Source organism: Stigmatopora argus, chromosome 17, assembly GCF_051989625.1.
Source record: "Stigmatopora argus isolate UIUO_Sarg chromosome 17, RoL_Sarg_1.0, whole genome shotgun sequence".
Lineage (NCBI taxonomy): Eukaryota > Metazoa > Chordata > Actinopteri > Syngnathiformes > Syngnathidae > Stigmatopora > Stigmatopora argus.
The window spans coordinates 6,768,232-6,791,545 of NC_135403.1; the positions used below are offsets into that span (position 1 = coordinate 6,768,232).

At 38.5% G+C, this 23,314-nt stretch overlaps 3 protein-coding genes across 10 annotated transcripts; 2 read left to right on the forward strand and 1 right to left on the reverse strand.

Moving 5' to 3' along the window:
- The first annotated feature begins 252 nt into the window (after positions 1 to 252).
- On the forward strand, positions 253 to 7,735 carry cebp1 (CCAAT/enhancer binding protein (C/EBP) 1). 7 transcript variants are annotated; one of them, XM_077624858.1, is made up of 4 exons: positions 3,631 to 3,681; positions 4,327 to 4,614; positions 5,410 to 5,743; positions 6,799 to 7,735. In XM_077624858.1, exons 1-3 carry the CDS (start codon positions 3,679 to 3,681, stop codon positions 5,716 to 5,718), a joined length of 600 nt encoding a protein of 199 aa, XP_077480984.1. In that variant the 5' UTR covers positions 3,631 to 3,678; the 3' UTR covers positions 5,719 to 5,743; positions 6,799 to 7,735. The 7 variants fall into 7 exon arrangements, with proteins under 7 accessions (XP_077480989.1, XP_077480988.1, XP_077480986.1 ...); XM_077624863.1 differs by lacking the exons at positions 3,631 to 3,681; positions 6,799 to 7,735 and adding an exon at positions 253 to 1,719 and having other exon boundaries at positions 4,363 to 4,614; positions 5,410 to 6,547; XM_077624862.1 differs by lacking the exons at positions 3,631 to 3,681; positions 6,799 to 7,735 and adding an exon at positions 1,743 to 1,910 and having other exon boundaries at positions 5,410 to 6,547.
- On the reverse strand, positions 445 to 2,759 carry ngdn (neuroguidin, EIF4E binding protein). Of its 2 annotated transcripts, none has more exons than XM_077624854.1 (11): positions 2,643 to 2,759; positions 2,306 to 2,365; positions 2,086 to 2,157; positions 1,763 to 1,900; positions 1,614 to 1,698; positions 1,486 to 1,538; positions 1,315 to 1,414; positions 1,015 to 1,189; positions 784 to 937; positions 620 to 680; positions 445 to 548 (listed from the first exon to the last, which is right to left on the reverse strand). In XM_077624854.1, exons 1-11 carry the CDS (start codon positions 2,661 to 2,663, stop codon positions 529 to 531), a joined length of 939 nt encoding a protein of 312 aa, XP_077480980.1. In that variant the 5' UTR covers positions 2,664 to 2,759; the 3' UTR covers positions 445 to 528. The 2 variants fall into 2 exon arrangements, with proteins under 2 accessions (XP_077480980.1, XP_077480981.1); XM_077624855.1 differs by lacking the exon at positions 2,643 to 2,759 and adding an exon at positions 2,527 to 2,547.
- Positions 7,736 to 9,988: 2,253 nt separating the features above from the next.
- slc22a17 (solute carrier family 22 member 17) lies at positions 9,989 to 23,171 on the forward strand. Its single transcript, XM_077624633.1, has 10 exons — positions 9,989 to 10,546; positions 11,421 to 11,947; positions 15,139 to 15,242; positions 16,286 to 16,440; positions 16,539 to 16,704; positions 17,990 to 18,114; positions 19,428 to 19,533; positions 19,605 to 19,828; positions 20,956 to 21,067; positions 21,761 to 23,171. The coding sequence occupies exons 2-10, from the start codon at positions 11,471 to 11,473 to the stop codon at positions 22,035 to 22,037; spliced, it is 1,746 nt and encodes a 581-aa protein (XP_077480759.1). The 5' UTR covers positions 9,989 to 10,546; positions 11,421 to 11,470; the 3' UTR covers positions 22,038 to 23,171.
- The last annotated feature ends 143 nt before the right edge of the window (positions 23,172 to 23,314 follow it).

The window sequence follows — 23,314 nt, forward strand, 5'->3', positions numbered from 1 at the left end:
TTTTGTGTGAAATTATACAGGGTTTTTTTGGGGGGGATTGTGTGTGTGTGTGTAATCCAATAGCACAGGTCAAAAATGGGTAACTAATTGCAGTAGAATTGAGATATATATATATATATATATATATATATATATATATATATATATCTCTCTCAATTCTACTGCAATTAGTTACCCATTTTTGACCTGTGCTATTGGATAAGGTTTTTTTGGAATGAAATACATTGATATTTAATATAAATTCTAATTTTATGCTGGAAAAAGATGCCATTAGCTAATAATGCTGGAATATTTTATATTTAGTCTCAAATTGGTTTATGGAAGAAATTATTTTTTTTCAGGGATGCCAGATTTATGCAAAAATGGTTTATAAATTCAAATTAATGGACATTTTGCCGGGAATTGGTGTTTGAGAGCATTTGCAAAGAGGAAAAGTCAGGAAAATTGTCAATTTATATTCATTTATTCAACCATTTTGAAGCAAAACTTTAGACAAATGTTAAATTTGAAGTGATGACTCCCTCTGGTCTATCTGTGCTTCTTGAAGGCTGCAGACAACAAAAGTGGTATTAAAAAATGACATTTCATTCAACAGAAAAGTTCTTGGAAATATCCCCACCTTTTCTTTTAGTTTTCTTCTTCATGATCTTCTTTTTCTTGGTGCGATGGATGCCAGCATCCTAAAGCACATAGAAGCAGCCGATTGGTAAACCTCAATGGCTTCTTTGCAGCAGCACAGAAATGAGCTGATGTGCTTGTAATTATTTGATTTTTTCCCCTTACCTGGCCACCATCGCCTCCTGTCAGGGCTGAAATATCCCCAAAGTGGGTGATGCTGCCCAGCTGACCAGACATGGACATCATCTTTCGCTTTTTGGCGTTCTTCTCCCGCTTCGGCACATTCAGTCGAACCATCATTGATTCCTCAAAATGTTTCCTGCAGTATTCCACACGGGAAATAACCAAACGTTAGTTAACCCGTTCCGCAAAAGTATCCCAAGCAAACAAGCGCACCTGTGTAGCTCCTCACGGCTATCCCGCTCATTCTGGAAGTCGCGTCTTTCCCGAATTTCCTCCGGAGCATCGCTGTACTGTTGCCGAAGCTCCTGGATCACAGAACTTCGTAGCGCGGCACGTTTCTTGCGGTCGACCTGAGCCTTTTTCTTGTCGGCTTCCTTCATGTCTCCATCTAGTGGGCAAAGAATGACACTTTTTCCCACTTGCGTAGAGTTCCAAAAGGCCGTTTTCTATGCGAGTGGCCCTTAATACAGCTTTGTGCTAACCAACGATGGTAGGAAACGCAATTAGGAATACCATAATAAACTGCCGCAATCCTGGGAGGAATATACTTCTTGTCACTAGAGGGAGCCACTTTCTTTGGCGCTTGCTCCTCTTCATCTTCAGACTCACTCAGCTGAGAACAAGCAAGAATGAAAGTACTATTATAATTTGAAATATTCTGAAGTAGAATGTAAGGGAGAATACCTTGCTCATGAGATTCTCCGGGTTCGGACGAAGTCGCAGGGGATCATTTTCAGCTGAAAACACAAAGCTAGAGTTTTAACCACGGGAATATCACTCAATAATGCAGTAATTTCACTTAACACTCTTACCCAAACCGCCAGTGACCGCTGTGCGGACTAGTTTATCAATTTGGTACTTGAGTTTGTAGTCAAGAGGTCGCATCTTTTCAAGGATCTAAAATAATGAAGACAGCAGGTAAGATACTACTAAAATGATAAGTGTCTATAAGCAAACTTACCGTTCTGACTGTCACTATTCGGAATAATGCTTCGCTCTCCTTTATCTCTCCACCTTCTGTCTTGATGGTGATCAGATGACTGAGGTCTTGAAGATAGAAGAGGAGCAAGTGATAGCGAAGATCCAGAAATGACAGGCCCTGTTTCACGGTATGATAAAACACAAAAGATCAGGCTACAAAAGAACCTTAAATGTCATTTCATTTGGTGAAAAAAAAAGCACAAATATTCCATTCACGTTTGAAAATCATTGTGCAAGATTAGCTGCAATGGGCGACCAATCCAAATGACTGGCAACCCATTTCATTAGTAATTTTCTACCCACCTTTGTAGTATCAAATCCACCATTTTTAACTTTGTTTAGCAGCTCTTGGACGTGACTGGTAATCTCGGTCACCTAAAAGAATAGTTTAGTTACATAAATACAGGACGTTCTTAGAATACGTAGCCGAATACTTATTGAAGAGTTTTTCATTGGGAATACAAACAGAATTTGCTGGCATGCTTTAATTCAAATGATAGAAGATAACAACAAACAAATTTACCTGCTCTGTGAGATCGTTAAGCGCTTGGATGACTTTAGGTAAATCCCGATCGATCAAATCCTGCAAGAAAGGCGAGTGGTTATGTGTTGAAAGGACAAAATATGTCGAAATGTACACGTTGAGCGACGCAGACAGGTAAGGACATTATCTTAGATAGCTAAAAATTGCTAAGATAGCCGATCTAAGCTAACCAAAGTTTTTACACCAAAATAAACACTTGCAATCATTTGCACGGATTCTACCGATTAAAATGGCGGCTTTCAATCAGATGAATCAAAATTACATTGAAAAAAAAAGATAAGCAAAGCACAGCGCATGTAGAAAAGCTTTTACTCACGTTGTCGATGGGAGAAGCCATTTTTTTAAAACGACAATACGGAAGCTGCAGTGGGAAAAAAAATCACTAGTTCCGTCGCAAATCATCAAATTTCGACAACGCATTAATCCTTCAAAATACATACGTTGCTAGACATTTACTTTGTACGGTTTAAAGTTTATTTTTAACAATAAGAAGGTATGTATGTGTTTATATATAGTGGTTAGTAGTGCGTCGCCTCACATTCTATATGTATGATGTGTATATATGTGTATATATATATATATATATATATATATATGTATGTATATATATATATGTATGTATATATATATGTATGTATATATGTGTATATATACGTATATATGTATATATATATGTGTATATATATATATGTATATGTATGTATATATGTGTATATATGTGTATATATACGTATATATGTATATATATGTGTATATATGTATATGTATATATATATGTATATGTGTATATATGTATATTTGTTTATATGTGCATGTGTATACGTGTATATATGTAAATAAATATACATACATATATACACATACACAGACATAATTGTTTTTTTTGTGTATATGAGAGAGAGAGAAGCAGTGAGAGAGAGAAGCAGTGAGAGAGAAAGAGAGTGAGAGAGAAGAGAGAGGAGAGAGAGAGAGAAGGAGGGAGAGAGATAGAGATAGAGAGAGGGAGGGAGAGAGATAGAGAGGGAGGGAGAGAGAGAAGGGGAGAGGGAGAGAGAGTAGGGAGGGAGAGAGATAAAGGGAGAGAGAGAAGGAGAGAGGGAGAGGGAGTAGGGAGAGAGAGAGAGATAGAGAGAGGGAGGGAGAGAAGGAGAGAGAGGGAGAGAGATAGAGAGAGGGAGGGAGAGAAGGAGAGAGAGGGAGAGAGATAGAGAGAGGGAGGGAGAGAGAGAGAGGCGGAGAGAAGAAAGATTTTGCCTATTGGGGGCGGAGAGTCCCCCCCAACCTTTTACCATCGAACTGTCAACCTGTATGACATTCTGACATAGCCGCAAGCTTGAGAAAAAAAAGTAGTCATGGTAAGTCACTTTATCATATATAACTTCGCTACAAACTCCCGAAATTAGTATAAATAGTTGCAGTACAAATAAGGATTTTGATTTTTAAATATATATAAATGCATGGATTTACATATTATTTTAAAATTAATAACATCAAATTGATTTCTGAGCGAGAAGAGAGTTAAATGTTTGAAACAGTTCTCAGTGTGCTGCAGTTTGAAACGGTGACAAACTGCAATTAACATAATAGCTTTTTTCATATACATTCCCATGTTAATTAAAATCAAGCTTTAATACTCACTATTCTCACTATTGCATTGATTTACTTGCAAGATGTAGTATATTATCGAAAAATTCTTTTTTAACAGGCAGTTGAGCAGTCAGATTAATCAAATCCCAAGAAAACAACCCAATTTGTATTATTATTATTGCTTCTATTGAACACCAACTACATGAACACTGCAATAATGACATTTTTGGGGTTATTCTAATACTTTCCTTTTTTTGTGTTGAACAATGCAATGTTTAGTTCTAAAATGTGATCACTAACACACACTATATACATAAAAATGACCATTTTGTACTTTATATGGGTTTTCTGCTAAATCAGATGTCTTTTTTTGTTTTTTTAAAATGAACTAACGTTACTACATTGAATCGCAGCAGATGTGTGAATCCAGGGTGTCCTCCGTCATCCAGGAGTGGCTGAATCCCTACCCGAATCAGGCCCACGCCACACTGAACCCGACCTCCTCAAGTCCCGCTACTTCGACCAACTTGGTTTCTATGGACCTGATATCGTACAGCCAGTCTCAGGGTTTGAGGGGGAGCGGCGAGGACAGACTAGACGAGCAGATGATGAGCCTGCCGTACCTCCCGTACACATCGTCTTGTCTCAGCGGCACCACAAACTCTGGGAACCACCATCAAAACCCGACTGGCAGTATGCAGGTAAGAGACTGTCCATTTTAAAAGCATGTGCAAAATGAAGCATCCCAAAGAGCCGTCATCATTCCTAACTCGAGTTTTCCACCTCATCTATACTCAATTATAAGTTTGGTCATCGCACTGGTATATGTAAAATGCCATACAAATGCATATCGATAAGGAATGTTCTCAGATTTTTACTTCAGTTTTACCACTGCAAATTTTTATCTTGCACTAAAACACCACAGCTACCTCACATTCTGCTAACCACGTTAGTCCCTTTTTTTAAATCTCACTTTATTTTTATTGTATACAAATCTATTCATGACTACTTATCCAATTATGGTGAAGCTTTCAATTCCATTGCACTAGTACAGTACAACGATTTTAAACATTTTCAACTGTGAGAGTCAAAGAGCCACATTTGTCAGTAAAATGCCAAAACAGACATACAAAAACACTCAATTAAAACCATATTATTCACCATAACACTTTCTTCCCCTTAAAAAACAAAAATCCAATCTTCCAAATGATTTCTTAAAAATATGATTTATTATGTTTTTAATGGGCCCTGATGAATTTGAGTGTGTTTTAAGAGGAAAAAAATCAAATAAGAGAAACATGAAACAAGGCAAAGAGCCACAGCATATACAAAATATGATAATTTAGTATTTTCAAAATATGAGCCACATTCATTTAGGCTCGACAGCCGCGTGTTCGGCCCCCCAATCCCCCTCCCGTCCCTGCACTAGTATAATGACAATAAAGACATTCAGTTCCATTAAATTCCAAACCCAATAAGCAACTCTTCCTCTTCAGGATTTCTCTCCTCCTTTCCTCTTGCCAACCATGCGTGGGCCAGTGGCAAAGCGCAGCATTAGCAAGGACAGCGCAGAATACCGACTGAGACGCGAGAGGAACAATATCGCCGTACGAAAAAGTCGCGACAAGGCCCGGAGGAGAATCCTGATGACTCAACAGAGGGCCTTGCAGCTGCAGGAGGAGAACCAGAAGCTGCAGATGAAGATCGGGCAGCTCTCGCAGGAGCTGGACACTCTCAGACATATATTGTCTCAGCAACATCTGCCGGGAAATGAAGAGGCCGCAACGGTGGTCACCACTATCTGAGCAAAACTACCTTACAGAACTACCAGTAGGTACTATCTTTGAACTCCTCAGTCAACAACACTTTTATTTGACAGCGTGTTCCAAAAATAATAAGATACAATTGTTTTGTTTTGTGGAATTACAAAACAACATCCACATACTGTTGCATTAGCCACCGCCCCTCCCAAAAAACTGAAAATTGCTTTGAATTAATTCACTTTTGCTATTAACCTTACATCTGGTTAAGCACTTGACATTGTTCTAAACCCAAGGAGAACCACTGCAAGAACCAGATCCCAATTGTACATTTACAAAAGGTACCCTAAGTCAGAAAAGCAGTCAAAAAAGTAATTTCACATTATCCCAAAAGGTTTTTTAATATTTTGTAGCCCTTATTTATTTATTGAAGGGGTAAAATATAGCAATTATGATGCAGTAAAGTTCCACACTGCTAACTTTTATGTCAAAACCGAGCTTTATCATACTTAATAGTTAGCATGGGGGTATAAAAATTAAGGGATGGAAATTATAAAAGTTTCTGTTTAGATTGATTCTTGTGCATAACATATTACACTATTGTTATTTGTTTTGGCATTACTGTTATTACTAATGCGACCTATATTATGCCAATTTATGCCTTGAGAAGTAGAAGTAAAAAATACTTGGTTAGTATATAGCTTTTTATTATGATTTTTTTTTCTCTTCCTATTTCTTAGGTGGACAATCTGTGAAAATGTTATAAATTAAAATTAAGATCAGGTAATTTCAACAATTTGAGGCTACATTTGAAACATTTGAGATCATTTAAAACTTTGGAACATGAAAGAATGCTTCAAATGTACCTTTTTAAATGAAACAATCACCCTTTAAATATTGCTCCATTTCAATTGCCACTTGTCACCGAAGTACTACATTATTAAAATGTTTAGCATTATTGTTGTTAAAATGTTTTTATTCCTTGGATTTTTGTAATACTTGATCGCCCATTATTTTTGACAAAAATATGTGGCATTTTTATACTTGGCAAAAGAAAACTGTTCATAGTTAAATGCCGGTGGCCCGGTGGAAAGTGGTTAACACTTCTTTGCATGTTTTTTCCAGGCTTACGTGGATTTTCTCCAGGTACTCCGGTTTCCTCCCACATTCCAAAAACATGCATGGTAGGCTGATTGAACACTCTAAATTGTCCCCAAGTATGAGTTGGTTGTCAATCTCCTTCTGTCCTGCGATTGGCTGGCCAATAAGTCAGACAGATAGCTGGGATAGCCTCCAGCACCCCCCGCAATCCTTGTGAGAATAAGCAGTCAGGAAAATGGATGAATGAATGACTACTTACACCCAGCCAACTTAAAAACAGTAAATGTGTATCATTTATTGGCTATTTGTGACTGTATCCTTTCTAATGGGAAGTTAGTTCTAACTGTTTTTTTTAAAATTCATGGTTATTGGAATTTTAATTGTCTATCTATCGGTATCAACCTAGATATCTACGTATCTAGAGATCTAGATTATCGATTGTATAGTGCTTTTTCAGTTTGGACATCCCTCTATATGCACTAAGGAGACAAATTAGTTGTGATACGGACAATGGAATGATGCAACCGAATGTATTTTCCATGATTGTGTACATTATGTATCGTATCTTACATCAGGGAACATGGCATCCACCTGCCACATCATTTACCAAAAGTTGTCTAGCCGCAGAAACGGACGTCATGTCGTGGACCGTTGTTCACTCGCGGTTTCCCTTTGTGAGATGGGTAAGATTTCAACACAGCGGAGAATGGAGATGAGGGAGCGTAGAGATAGTATCAGTGTTTTTGGGCTGCCAGGGCCTTCCTGTGGCTGTGATGGTAGTCAAGGGAGGTAGAGATAGGAGATGAAAAAAGAGGGGGTTGGGGGAAGCTAGACTGACACCTTTTTTTTTAGATAAATATCTGCCCAAGACAATTGCTTATCCCATTATTTTTTTCTCAAAACTTTATATTCCGAGATGGAAAAAGATTTTGCAGTATCTTTGGTAATCCGATGGAAATATAGAAAGAATGCCACTCACTGAAAATTAGCAAATTGCAGTTTATCCGAAAAAAAAGCAGGAAAATAGGCTTGCGGTAAATCATTCATGCATAAAAATCTGTTGTGTGTGTCTGTCTGATAGAAATTTCTGATTTGAAGTCACACACTTTGAAAAAAAAGTCAGTGCATCATAATTTCCCTCTTGTAAATCACCCACTTCTGTGTTTATTGGTTTCTATCTATGATTTCTATCGTGCCACTGCAGGAAACATGTGAGACTACATAGTGGCCATCACATATTGAGCACCTAACAGTACTTCTTGTGTGACCTGTGTCTGTCTGTTGAAATGTCCCGCAGAGTCATGTGGGGCAATATGTGGTCCTGTGGACTGCGACATCTTCACAGAGTGAGGAAAGACCGTATTTCATCTAAACTCCACCAAATTACCCAACAAGCGGCAAATATATGAACCCGCGCCACAGCAGCGTTAAGTTTATCGCCAATAATCGAATCGTTTCACTGACAGGATCTTGGGAATCAGATTACAGAGGGAAAAACAGTGGGAAATGTTGCAATAGGAAAAAAATGGATTTAATCAGTTATATTATATATAAATAATTGGAAGTTTTTCCCAATTTAACAATCATTATTAGGATGTCTTTACCTCACTCTATATATTTATTACATAACCACCAGTGGAAGTTGAAGGAAAGTAATGAGTAAAAAGAAGAAATATGGGTTTTAGTAGAATGTATAAAGCAAATGGGGCAAAAATAAACAAGTTCTGATATTTGAAATTTGATTTAGAAAACAGCATTTAAAAAAAAACTAGAAAATAATGCATATTTGTCTACTTTTTGCATTCAAATTATCTTTCAAAAGTCTACACAACCCTGTTTAAATGCATATTTTTGTAAAAAAATTATATCGGGATAAAATTTTAAACTCAAATAATAATAAAAAAAAATCTTATCCGAGAGAGGAAGTTAAAATAAACAACTGAGATAATGTGGTTGCAAAGGTTTGCACAACCTTTTGTTACTGGTAATGAAGCTGTGTTGAGAATAAACCTATAACATTTAAATCTTATTTTAAATGGGAAATAATGATGATTCTATGGAATGGAAGTTTCTTTAACACTGAAAATAACAGCAAATTAAATGCAATTGTGACAGACATCAACAATAAAAGAATTTGATCTGCATCAAATTCAGAGGTGCTCTGTGTAGAATAACAAATATTGGAAACTTGGCACAATTATTAAGTAAAATATTTTTTTTAGGGCGGCCCGGCAGGTTGAGTGGTTAGGGCTAGCGCGTCAGCCTCACAGCTTTGGGGTCCTGGGTTCAAATCCAGGTCGGTCCACCTGTGTGGAGTTTGCATGTTTTCGCTGGGCATATGTGGCTTTTCTCCGGGTACAATGGGTTCCTCCCACATTTCAAAAACATGCATGGTAGGCTGATTGGACACTCTAAATTGCCCCTAGGTATGTGTAAGAGTGAATGGTTGTCCCTCTCCTCGTGCCCTGCGATCGGCTGGCCACCAATTCAGGCCCGGAGTTAGCTGGGATAGGCTCCAGCACCCCCCGCGACCATATTGAGCGGTCCAGAAAATGACTTTTTTTTAATTATAAAAAAAAGCACAATTCCTTGTCTATCAAACTCACTGCGAAACACAAATTTTCCCCTCTGACTAATATAATATGGCACTAAAAAGGAGAGGAGATAAAACAAAATCTCATACATTTTGTGTTTAATTCTGCTAAGAAAAATAAATGGAGTCTTAGTGACAGTTTTCAGTAATATTCATCGACTTTAGAAATAAACGCCAGCCACAGGTGGGTTTGGCGTCACCATGTGGCAGACTAGTGTTTTGTTTTTCGTGAGTATTAAAAAGATAGTTAAAAAGGCAACTGAAGTCTTTATGGTGTTATTAGTTTTTAATCAACAAAATAGTCACTTGCGCTGTAAAGAGTCAACAATTTAAATGTAAAATTATTTTTTTTAGATCATAGTAGTAATTATGCTCTTAAATGAAAGGCAACTAGAGTAAGAGCGCAAGCCACGTCAGAAAGACATTTTTAATATTAACGTATGCCGTTTATTATCTTACTTACACCGTCTTTTTCCAGTTAGCCTTGCAAATATTCTCCCGTTAAAAACTGGAGCATTTGCAAACGATTCAATTTCACAATTACATTATTATTGTTATTATTGTATTATAGTATTTGAATATTATGAGGAAGTGGTTCCTTTGCGATGTATAGACGATCTCTGTCACCCCACCGAGGCAGGAGACGTCATCGGCCATTTGCCGAATTTTTCCGAAGTTTGTCGAGCTCCAAACCGCCGGTCGAGGCTCGTTCGCACACCACAGTGCTCTCCACCACAAACCTTTTGTTCGCGATCATCTGGATGGCGGCACGCACTTGTTTTACGTCTTCTCTATCACGATCTGACCTTCTATTCCTTGTCTGAAGACCAAAGCTCAACGGAAATATCTCTATTTTTGAACGACAACAAGGGAATTGAAGGAGGAGCGAACGTCTGTCGCCCGACGAGCTTCATCACCATTACAGCAGCTGGGAGTGTTAGCTTCAAACACAAGCTTCGTGCCCTTGTGCGGCAAAACCTGCCTTTTACCCCCTCGTTGTTTATAACTCTTTTAGTTACCGTAGAGTCATGTCATTTGTTCAAAAATTAGCAGACAAAGCGGACTGGTATCAAAGCGAATGTGCGCTAAAAGCCGCAGAAGTACTCTAGACAGCACCGCAATGTTCGGGACGTTTGGAAGACACTACGCCGTCCATAAATAACATCGGTTTCGAAAGAAGTAAGTCAAAACGTGCTTGTGTATATATATTATTTGTTTAGGACCGCTGCAGGTGTGCGTGTGTGGCAATGGTGTGCGCTTCCTGTCCCCGTGGTTTACATTCCTTTCACGTTTTCCAGCCATCAAATAAAAAAAACTCTTATATAATCCGAAAGGCTCCCTCTGTGCAGAATTTCCTGTGCAGGAAAACACTGTGTGCACCCCGGGAGGCATGTGCATCAACCAAGAGAGGCCACCATGCAGTGGTCAGAAGTTATGTACTAAAACAAGGGTCCCCAAACTGGTCCTCGAGGGCCTCTGTGGGTCCAGGTTTTTTGTTCGAACCGATCCAGCACAGACACCAATGAGATTTCTGCAGAAAACAAGAAGATCCTGGCCGCAATCCATTGATTGTCCTCTTTCTGGGATTGGAATGAAAATCCGCACCCACTGCGGCCCTTTGTGGAATAGTTTGGAGACCACTGTACTAAAATATGTATCTCTGGTATATGTATTTGACTTGAGTGTTCATTTTTTATTATAATTTTTACTCAATACATGTCCACAGAAGTAGATCGATATGTTCTACTCTTTACTGTGTCGATGGCCAATTTGGATTATTACTTTTTATATTTTTACAGAGATGACCTAAAAAGATGCAAATGGAGGGACAGTCAACCATGGGTGACATATTGATTCTTGTTGGGTGGGGAAACATTAATGGCAGTTAGAGAAAATCAAGAAAATTGTCCTTTTTCCCAGAGAATTGTTTGATTTTAAGAGATTTTCTTGTTGTGTCTGTCTACAATGTCAAGCCAATCACTGGCATTCTATCTAGTCATCAAATATTGACGTCCCAAATTCTAATTTGTCTATTTCTTTATCTTCCTCCTAGATCCTTGCTAAGCTTCTACCTCGACAAAGCCCGCTGTCAAGCCCTCCATCATGACCTCGCCAGACTCTCCCCCTCTCACATCCCCTTTGCCATGTCCCGCACCCCCTCCGTCTCTCCCCACGTTCCCCGTGCCATCCTCACCTGACCCCTCCGCCTCCTCCTCTCTCCCAGTCCCACCCTCACTGCCTCCAACAGGGGAGGTGATGGTTCTAGCTCTGGGCAGGAGAAAGCAACGAGTCCTAATTGTTCTGTCCATCCTTCCAAATCTATTCCTGGCCTTCCTGCTCTCCTCCGACCCCCTGATCACCCTCTCCTCGCCGCATCATTGCCACCTGCCCGGGCCCGAGCCTTCGCCCGAGGTTCTAAACATCTCCGTGCCCTGGGAGAAGGGCCTCAGGCCGGGTAACACTGGGGCACTTTCCCAGTGTAAGCAGTATGCCAACGGGAGCCAGTCAGAGGTAGTGGATTGTCAGGCCGGATGGGACTATAATGTCACGGAAGGGCTACAGAACAACATTGTAACAGAGGTAAAGCTCGCTTTTTTATTGCTTCGTTCAAATTGAAGCACTTTGTGCTTCCAAAGGGAGTTGTGTCTGTTTTTATTTTTCTTGCTGAGGAAGCAAGACTTTGTTTGCCCTGCCAAATAGCAGCTGCACAATGGCATACTAAAAGTGTAAATTATCAATCAATATGATATCGCTTCTTTGGGTAACACAATATTTGCCGTTTTACCCAAAGCAACTAAAAATACAAATTGTTCATAAGCGGTTAAAAAATTGAAGGATGAATGAATATATCAAAGTATTTGCACTTGTCATTCACCTGAACTTTCTTGGGCAGCTCTTTGTATCTTGGAACAGTAATGTGTTTCCTTACCTGAAAATTTTGCATTGGTAATTAGATGTCTCGATTTCATGTGGGCCGGACGATTTTAGATATAATATTTAGATTTTTTTAAATAAATGGATTAAAGGCCCTGAATATTCAGTTTTTTTATAGATCTAAAACAATGTTTATTTTAGCTTTTTTTAATATATTTTTAGATTTCACAAAATGATTTTTGAACTAAAAACACAGAAAAAATGGATTAAAAAATTACAATTATTGATTTAAAAAGGGGAAAATCAGGAAATGTAATATACATCTATGCTCTTCATTTTAATTTGATCCTAAAAGAGAAAGTCGGCCCTCATTAGTTACTTTCTCGGGCCGCACAAAATGATGCGGCGGGCCAGATTTGGCCCCCGGGCCGCCACTTTGACACCTGTGCTGTATGGTGAAACGGCAGAAATTTGCTTCGTGCCTGGTCCTTACCTGCTCAACTGCTCTAAATATTTGATACGTATCACAGGTTAATTCTAGTGCTAGAGGGTTCTCTTTTACTCGGTCTCCTTCTCACCTTTCTTCTTTTTTTGCCTCACTGGTCAGGCAGACTGAAAATGCAATCCCCGAGCCAGACATTTTGTTCGTGCCTCTATTTGTCTCCATGACAGATGTGGCCCACAGGCATTATGTCATAGATGTCACCTCTATTCATCCTTTCCTCCCTAGTGTGACAGATCAGGGACACCTGAAGACAATTTCATTATCTTTGGATCTGAGGTCCTTCTTGACTTGACCTTTTTGTGGTTAAAGGAAAAGGTCAAGGTATTGAATGTCTGCTTATTGGATTTTGTCAAGGGTACGGCTTATATGCGCACAAATTAGACCTGACATGCATGAAAATGCAGGGTGAAAGACGAAACGCCATCACGCAAAACAACGGTCATTTGTTTCAAAATAGAGAAACGATAAACAGATAAAAAACTAATTATTTTGACGTCTATGAATGAAATTCAAGAAAAAAATCAATCATATCTTGCAAGATTTTTCCTTCAAAGTAACATATTTGTACTCCATATTAAAAACATGAATATGGAGTTGAAAATTGTGTATCAGGGGACGTCTTATACGAGGGAAATTGTCAAATTCAAGGGTTTTAAGGCAATTTTAAGAGTGCGGCTTATACGCGAGAAAATACGGTAGTCATCATTTTGAAAGAATGCTTAAATCATAGCAAAATGTTATTGTTAGGTTCAATATTGCCATTGAAATAGTCGTCAATGTGAACAGAGTGAAAGGGAAAAAGTGGTGAGAGTTCATTACAGAAAGTTCTAATTGTTGGTCTTCAAAGATGATTGGAAACATTCACCGGCAAATGTTCTTTTCAAAGAATTTTTCCATTTGGCTTTTAGACCTTTGGCTTCCTCCTATTAAGACGCACTGCGTTTTAATTATCTTTTGCCTGCCACAGTTTCCCAGTCAAGCTGCTCCTTTTCTGGCTTCTTTGTGTGTTTTGGCATCTGTGCCCACACAAGTGGAAACCATCTATGCTGGTTCAACATTATGAACTGAAGAAACACACGCCAGAAGGTTTATATAACGTGTATTCTTTCTGTTAGTGAGTTATTGTCATTTCTAATTCATGTTTCCATTTTTTTCTACGTTCTTTTGTATGATAATCATTTGAAGACACTTCCATCTAGAAGACCTGATAATGGTAATTCAGTTTCATGTTGGTTAAAAAGTATCAGGGAGGGTCATTTCCTACGAAAACCAGTACCAGTCCGTGACAGCTCATGCAGGTATTTAACCTCTGTTCAGACATACAAGAAACAGGGCCTGAGACTTTGTCGCAAAACTGGTCTGGGGAGTTTTTCAAGTTGTTTGTGAGCATTTTTCCAACCCGCATCCACCCTTGCACGTCACCGTGGCTCAAATTGGTGTGAGCAACAAGATGGATGATATAATTTGACAAGCTTTTATGTTTCTGCACTCAGGCTCCAATTAGGCAAAGGCTTTTCATCTAAAAACCTCCTGGTCCCGCTGTTTGTGACTCTGGCTGGATAATTAAAAATCATTTTGCTTCCAGCAATCAGTAGACTGCCACATTTGCAGCACAGTTGCTAATGAAAAGCCGTGGTTAGCCTAAATGTGATTAAAAGTTGCGTTCTTATTACCTCACCCGCACATTTTGTTTTCCTATCATTTGTTGAAAAACTAATAGTTTATGTAAGGTAATTAATTGGTTCATTTTTTTTAGTTGGCAGATGATGACTTTTTTCATGTCACTTTTGCACTGCCGTTATTATTCTCTACTTCAAAGTAACTACCAATTAGAGTTGTATTTATCACATATTTCATTCTGTTCAAGTCTAATTTTTTCCCCTACTTATCAGATACTTTGGCAATGTATTAAGGAGTGGACATATGCACATGAAATATGTAGAATTCTTCCATATTTGAGACATTATCACGCTAGCATGATTTTACCATTAGATTCTCACAACAGATAGCATAATATTCCTTTACAGGTGGTGTTTATTTCTGCATGGTGTATAGTATCAAACATACTTGTAAAACAATATATAACAATGGTTTGTATACATTTTGAATACAATCATTTTTTCATCACATTCCAATCTTCTGAAAATAACATGATCGGGCCTGTTTTCCGATCAGGTGATCAGTTCGAAACCTCTTTAACAACAATGTACTCTTACCACCATGCAATCAATACAAAGACCTAAATGAGCTAAACAGAGCTCGCAGTGAAGTCTGAATTACGTTTCTTTATTCCAAGTTGATTGCAAAACGGTTGTTAGCATAGCATTTAGTGAGAATACATGTTGAGAAAAACATGTTACAATGAATAACATTAAGTTTTCTGCCTTTGCAGTGGGATCTAGTGTGTGGTCGATACTGGCTGGTCCCCGTGGAGGAGGTTTGCTTCATTCTGGGGGTTCTGACCGGCTGTCTTGGCCTGGGTTTTGCTGCTGACAGGTGATACGCACGCACATGCAGATTCACACACAATCAAATTAATACCGGAAAGAACAATCCCAAATCTTTAGGTTGCAATGCACACACCAGAGACATCACGTCAAATGTATATGCTGCAGTTGTTAGTGTGGTTTGAGCTGTTTTGAAGGTCATTTATGCAGATGATGGCTGTAAAAGCTTTCATTAATGCAGGAGTTGACATATCTCATTGGTAATATGAGAGAATGAGTAATGCTCCTTGAGGATAGGGACATGAAGAGAGCAATCTTAAGTGCTGAGATTTCTGCAGAAAACGTGGAAATATTTTGGAGTACCGTATTTTTCGGACTATAAGTAGCACTTTTTAAAAAAATTGTTTGGCCGGGCATGCGTCTAATACTTAAGTACGACATATGTATCTTTTTTTTCTTTCTGACCAAGACAGCCTTATATTGTTTTTTTCCAGGTTATGGTTATCTGAAAAACTGTTATGTTAAGAGATGCCTATTTAGCCTCTTTTTCTGTTCTACTATTGTTATATATATATATATATATATATATATATATATATATATATATATATATATATATATATATATATATATATATATATATATATATATATATATATATATATATATATATATATATATATATATATATATATATATATATATATATATATATATATATATATATATATATATATATATATATATATTCTAGCAGAAATAGATTTTAAAACCAATTTTACTTTGGTAGTCAATCTCATGACAGACATGTTGTAATCCTGCAGAGACAGCTAGCTGTTCTATTCAATTTGTTTATGCCATAAGCAAATCAATTACATATCTAGTTGTTTATTTTTTACAGAATTCCCTGAAAACATACTCCGCATGCACTCGTTTGACTGTTTAATACATTTTTCACATCCAAGGCCTTTTCATTGCTTGTCATGTTTTGCATTGAAAAAGACTGAAAAGTTGTTCAAGTACCAAATAATGTTGTTGTTTTTTTCCCCAACAAACACACACAAAAATCCTGTTCTTTTTTTTCCTTTGAAGAATTGGCCGCTCCAAGACCTTGCTGACGTCACTAACTCTGTCAGTGGTGTTTGGTGTGTTGGTGTGCGTCTCCCCGTATCCTTCCATTTTCATTGTCATGCGCTTTTTTTTGGCGGCTGCGAGCGCCGGTGTCTACCTCACCCTATACATCTCTCGTAAGTTTGCCCGAAAAAAACAAACAAACAAAAACCATTAAATGCGAAGCCATTTTCTTCTGTGAAACTAATATATACATTTTGTGTTGGTTTCTCAGGCCTGGAGTTGTGTGAGTTTTCAATGAGGCTGATAGTGACTGTACTGGCTGGGCTGATGACTGTTTCTGGGGAGCTGCTGTTGTTGGCGGTGGCTCTTGGCTTCCAGTCCTGGAGGGGTCTTTTGGGGGCCGGCGCCGCTCCATTAATGCTCTTCCTCACCTACAGGTACGACAAAGTTTACATAGATTTTACAGCAACATGGGTTGAGTGTTCATTGTTTTGCACAAGACTGGATTCCTACAGTCATTTTTTTTTAATCTTTATCACAGTTGTCATGCTAATGTACTAAGTTTATTCTCCAAAATGAAAGAAATTACAAAAAGTAGAATGGGATAACAAAAAACATTTGAAACTATATTGTTAACAAAACTAACAAAAACGTAACTCAAATTTCCTTTTTATATTGGTTTAGGTTTCTGTAGCAAAATGACAAACTTCAAAATGGATGAATGCATTTAAAAATGTATCTGTTTTTGACTTTTAATATTTTATTGTTTTTCCAAACAGCACATGACAAATAACCCATTTTATGAAAAATTAAAGCTGATAGTCAAACTTTATTTAACATAAAATCTAGCAAAATCATTTATAAATATTAGGGGAAAAAACAAAAAAGTAGTAAAATAAAGTAAAGCTGTAAATAAATAAAAACTACATTTGTATTAAAAAAATCCAAACTATCATAACCTTGGTATGGGTAGGTACCATGTGTTTGTATATGAATTCTCAATACATAGATTAAAATATATACATAAATATATATATATATATATATATATATATATATATATATATATATATATATATATATATATATATATATATATATATATATATATATATATATATATATATTTGTTTAGCGGCCTTTAAATGTAATTGTAAGAACGGGTGATTAGAAGAAGTTTTAGAGTGTGAATTATTTTCACAATCAGTCTTGGTCAAAAATGTGTTGTTTTTTTAATCAATCAAAAGCTTTACTTTACATTTTTAAAATATATTCTGCTTGTCTACAATAGGATGTGTCATGAACCTTTGTGTCTGTTTTTATTATTGCCAGAAAGTTTTAGGACCTGTTAGCAGATTCTTGATGTGTTTCTCAATTCATTCTGACAGGTCTTTTTGGGATGTATTGATTCCAATTCCCTGACCACACTGAGCCCTTTAGCTCATGTCAATATGCATTGAAATAACTCGGTGAAGAGTGTTTCATTTCGTAAACCTCCATTCTGGTTTGGAAACACTATAAAGAAGTCATAATTCGAGATTAACAAGAGAGAGTTGGCGGTTTGAATGCTTCTTGTGGAAAAAATATGGATTGACAGCTTTAAGCAGGTGACCGACCCATGCTGCTTATTTTCCACAATGAAAGGCGAAAATCACTAATGCTACATTAATATGATGCTGGGTAAAGGTCAACTGTGGTACTTCTGTGTTGCCTCGCCTGCAGCATTCCTGGAGTTTTTCCAGAGTCTCCTCGCTGGCTCTTGTTGACTGAGCGACACGGCGACATGAACTCCTTCAGCGAGAGGAGAAACTCAAACAGAGACCTGAGGGACGACGAGAGCTTCACAGGTGCGTCGCACGGTGATTTGGTTCTGTCGTGGTGCCTTGACGGATGCCATTTTGGGTCTTGTTTTGTTTCCTTTTGAAATGAGATCACCTATCATTTTGGTTCTTCATCACATAGCTTCATGAATTTTCACACCGCTTCGCTTCTATTATTCATCTTTTAATTCTTGTTAGCACTGATCGTGACAGAGGATAATTCAAGGCAGCAAGCAAAGAGGCATGATTTATTTAAGATATTTTCCATTGAATGATACAGTGCACTTGAGTTAGGGCAGTGGCAGAAGGAATGTAGCACCTTTGTCTTTTTGGCGAATATAGTTTTAGCTTTTGGTGTTTAAAAGTGTTAGAGATTGGGTGAGATTTCATCACGGGGTTGGCAAACTTTGCATTTTAAGTACTAGTTCCGATTGTTTTCACTTTTGAAAATTGGGAAAGCACCTGAAGTGATGGAGTTGAAAAAGTAAGTGGACAAGGCCCGAAAATATATCACTGAGTTACAGATATTGTGTTTTGCGGACAAGTGATACTCAAGATTAAAACTTGAATGGATTTGGTAGTGAGCTGAAAAGATTGGTAAACAAGTTATCTTGTATTGTTAAGGCTACAGTTATATGAATAACTGATGATATGTTATGTTAATAAATGCCCATTTAGCCTCTTCTACTCTTTTAATGTCATTACTAAAATGTGATATAGTAAAAATAATTTTAAAAATGATCCAAGTTTAAATAGATAGCGGGACATACATTTTTACTCTTCATTGTAATTGTTTTTTTTTTGCCTTTGTAACTTACAGTAAGGTGCTCCTTGAGTCCAAAAGATGCAAAGGTCAATTGATTACTTTGATTATTTTTGGAAAGCGTACAACTGAGTGTATGCCATGTTTTGTTTGATGTAAAATTCTGAGTATATGGCAAATGGATAGATTGGTACAGCTATTTTCTCATCCTGCGTTTAAAACTGGGAGAGCACTCAAAAGAACAGCAATGGGAGAGGCCCGATCCATTGCGACAATCTGCCAAAATAAACCATACTTAAGGAAATTGTGCTTTTAAAAGGAGTTTCAACATGGCATGACAACTTCTCATGACTGGCTTCCAATCATTTAGAAGCTCCAAACATGCATTCGTATATAGGCAATATGTCATATGGAATTGCTGAATATTTTGCATGCCCTCATCTGTTGCTCCCTTTATTAAATCAGACCTTATCTACGCAGCAGGTAGTGGAATGTGAACTTAACTCCAAATGCAAGCAGATCTGGGCTTTTTCCTCTTAATTTCTAACTCCAACTCTTTTCCGTTTGTGATCCCCAGAGCTCGATTCGGAGACGGTGGTCTCCTCACGCCCCCACCTGTCCTTTCCTGAGCTCTTCCACAGCAAGAACATCTGGAAGAATATTTGTGTACTTGGCTTTACCTCGTGAGTCATTGTCTGGCCACACCTCGCTATATTTCTCTGTTGACAATCATCGTCATTTTATCTTCGTTTAGATTCATCTCTCATGGCATCAGCCACTGCTACAGCTCTTTCCGAGGGGACGTCCGAGGCACGGCTCCCAGCTTCTATTGGACGTACCTTCTGTCTGTGTGCGCGGGAGGCGGCGCCTGGGTGTTGCTGTGGGCGACCGTCGACAGGTGCGGTCGCCGCGGCATCCTTTTGCTTTCCATGACGATGACGGGTCTGGCATCCTTAATCCTTCTGGGACTCATGAAGTGTAAGTAGGATCATTTTTTTGCTTTACTTAAAAGAAAAGCCCTGTAAAACTGACTGGTATAAAATGAGATCAAGTGCCAAGTCTAGTACTACCGTATTTACTCGCATATAAGCCACATTTGTCGCACAAAAAATGATGACTGAAGCTAGGGTAGGGCTTATATGCGCATAAAAAAAATGACATGCACGAAACTGCAAGTTGACAAAGACGAAACACCATAACACCATGACGCCATGACGCAAGACAACGCGGCCAATACGGTCATTTATTTCAAAATAGAGAAAAGATAAACAGATAAAACGCTAAACTAAATTTATTTTGATGCCTATGAATGAAATTCAAGAGGAAAAAAAAACCTATCTTGCATAAACGGTGAAAAAACTCATTTGTGCTTGCCTCCGCTCGCTTATGGCGTCGCCAGCCCACCGCAGTTGTAAACGTGCTCTGACTGGCCAGACGCGTGTAGCCTTGACAGATGTGTTCTTAGCGTTTACCATGTCAGCACATCCCAATGGTACTTAAGGCTGATTGAAGGTCTCGTGGTCGATCTCGTGGTATCAGCCTTGATACCTGCGTAATGTGTATCTCATGCTATTATTGCACCCAGACACTTGGTGAACACTATACCGGTTCCTGGTTGAGCTTACATTACTCCCTTTTGGAAAGGAAATTCTACATTTGTGATTATGAAATAAGACAAAATTGCACTTTGATTTTTTTCTTTTTATTTCTTGTTCGAAAAGGACATTTATAATTAGATCTGTTTTTACCGCATAGGCTTCGTCATAGCGAAATGGATTTTACGTCTAGTCTGACTTCATACTAATCAAGCCATCAAAATGGAATGGCAGACACCTTGCATTTCTTTCTTCCTTCTTCCGCCCATTACAGCTTCTTAACAGGAAAAGGTTTTGCAATACCACACCATTCCTCATGCATTATACACCACTGAAAGCAATCTCTTCATTGACGAAATTATTGCAACGCTACTATTCAAGTACTGAACTACACTTTATTGACGACATCCAAAAATGCGGTATGCGAGGCAGCATGGGGGTTGTGAACATTTCTTTTGAAAATGGATGATGAGCAAAATCATGAATACTATGTCACCCTTTCTCCCTCAGATCTCAGTGAGAATGCCATCACAATTTTCTCCGTGATGGGACTTTTCTCCTCGCAGGCCACTGCTTCCCTTTGCATTCTCTTCACGGCAGAGATCATGCCCACGGTCATCAGGTAGGCTAACGTATCAGAATGAATATCTTAGTACAGTACAATTAACTTGTCTGGCTAAGGGAGCATTCTCAAAAGTTTAACAGTTTGTGAGCAATTGAGTGAGTAAAAAGTCAGAATGTTCAAAAGCAAGGTTTCTCAATGGACAATCGCAAAGGATTTAAACACTTTGGCATTCAACAGTATAGCTTTCTAGTTTCCACACTTGGTAAATGAAGTAAGAGATCATAATTATTTCACTATTTCATGTTATTCTTAGGAGGAAGGAACAAGCCATACTGCAAAAGTTGTGAAAATGCACATGGAATTGACAATGGTGGCAAAACACTATTATTCTTGCTGTTGCTCCTCAAACCCTGCTGCAAAAAAATACACTCATAATTGAGCTTTCCCAAAATGCATATAATTTCCAACTGTTGCTACAAAATGCTAAGAAGGCATTACTTTTATCCATTTGCAACTCCTCGTCTCACTTTGACGTTTGGTAATATAGTTCCTAAGCAGAAATTGTTACAAAGGATGGCATAGCACTGCAAGATAGCCCACAAGAGGGCGCCAAAATGATACTTTTTGCGTTTGCAGTGACTAAATGGAAAAATATATACCACCCCAGATGTTTTTTTATTCTGTACCTCCACTCGTTAAAGATTTGGAAGGAAGTCTGAGATTTAAAAACCTGCCCGTGTGTGTCCGCAGAGGGACGGGCGTCGGTGTTGTGCTGGCCCTGGGCTGCGTGGGGCGCTTGAGCTCCCCGCTCATGGACCTGAGGAACCACTATGGCTACTTCCTTCACCACGTGGTCTATTCCTCTCTGGCTCTGCTGGCCGTTTTGTCCATCCTGCTGCTCCCCGAGAGCAAGAGGAAGCTGCTGCCTCAGACTCTGGCCGACGGCGAGCAGTGCCGCCGTCCCCCGCTCGGCCGGAGGAGGCGGGACAACGTGCCACTGCTGGCCACTCCCAACCCAGAGACTTAAAAGTACTGGGGCTTGTGCAATTCCATTGAACACTACATCCATTCATTCCTGATGGGGGAAGAAAGTTGAGAGAAAAAGGGCTGTTAAGATTTTTAACTCTGGGTGATGATCATATTTCAATTTTCTCCACATTATCTTCTCAGTGGCTCAGCTTCCGCTGGACTCCATTTTGCTCCAATCGAGAAAGTCAACAACGGCGGACCACCGGCACTTGTCCTCTGAACTTATTTAATGTCCAATAGGTTAACGGACACCATCGTCTGACATAGAGAAGTTCTCAGCTGTATCCTTTTACACTTAAGGTGTTTACCCCTTGTAAATATTTTACTTGAAATGTGGGGTTTTGTTCAAGACTGTTTTTGAAAAGACGCGACACTATGCAGACGAGGTAGTGTGGAGCATAGCACTTTGATACGACGCCTTCGTTAAGGGAGAGTTGCCCAAATAAACACCTGCACTGCACCATGATCCCTTGAAATCCAATTAAATTCCATAAGAAGTCTCAATCAAGCTGGCCTGGAGCCGGAATATTTATACTCTAAATTATAATAAATACTCCTCGGCAGTTGATAAATTGTATTTAATGGTTGGAGTATGGAGGCGAAATGTGGCGGGAACATTCCTATCTGCATGTGTGAAAGCACTTTGAAGGCTTTTTTCATGCTTTTTTTGGAAGCTAACAGTACTTCGTTAGATGAGCAGTCTCGGCATAAAAGTGAATTAATACAAGTAGAAGCTGAGTACAGTAAATGTCTGTTGATGCTGTAGAAAGGGCCTCATGATAAAGCTCCAGCGTAGCTAATGACGGGCCCTCCGAGTTCCTCGTTATTCCTCTTCGGACTTTTGTCTTGCTCGTCTTGGATATAGTAAAAGGGAGAGGATGGACTCGTCTCAACTGTTTTTGTAGAGGAAGTCGGGGATGCTTTTTAAAACGATCAGGAAAATAATGGACACTTGTGCTGACTTTCTTCTCTTTCACATCAGCTATTCCTTAGTATGTCGCATTCTAAATTGAAGATGCTAGCGAAGATTAACTTTGACTCTGATGTAGTTAGTCTGGAACACTGATTGTTTAATGATGACCCAGTTAACTCTGTAACCTGATTTCGCGTCCAATAAAACAGGATACATCGACATTCTGCAGCCTCTGTTCGACCTTGAACAAATGGGACCATTGATGGACGATAAAAAGTGAAACAAACTCATGACAATAAAGACAATATATGTTTTTTAGAAAACAATGTTAAACCCAAAAAAGTGCTCCCCAGTGTCATTGA

Excerpts from the sequence above, each read along its gene's own strand:
- cebp1 (XM_077624858.1), top strand. Across the intron at positions 4,615-5,409 it reads ACCCGACTGGCAGTATGCAG|GATTTCTCTCCTCCTTTCCT; the intron begins GTAAGAGACTGT and ends CTTCCTCTTCAG.
- ngdn (XM_077624854.1), bottom strand. The coding sequence starts at position 2,663 with ATGGCTTCTCCCATCGACAAC. Across the intron at positions 2,158-2,305 it reads TTAACGATCTCACAGAGCAG|GTGACCGAGATTACCAGTCA; the intron begins GTAAATTTGTTT and ends CTATTCTTTTAG. Across the intron at positions 1,539-1,613 it reads AGCGGTCACTGGCGGTTTGG|CTGAAAATGATCCCCTGCGA; the intron begins GTAAGAGTGTTA and ends TTGTGTTTTCAG.
- slc22a17 (XM_077624633.1), top strand. The coding sequence starts at position 11,471 with ATGACCTCGCCAGACTCTCCCCCTCTCACATCCCCTTTGCCATGTCCC. Across the intron at positions 15,243-16,285 it reads CTGGGTTTTGCTGCTGACAG|AATTGGCCGCTCCAAGACCT; the intron begins GTGATACGCACG and ends TTTCCTTTGAAG. Across the intron at positions 19,534-19,604 it reads TGTGTACTTGGCTTTACCTC|ATTCATCTCTCATGGCATCA; the intron begins GTGAGTCATTGT and ends ATCTTCGTTTAG.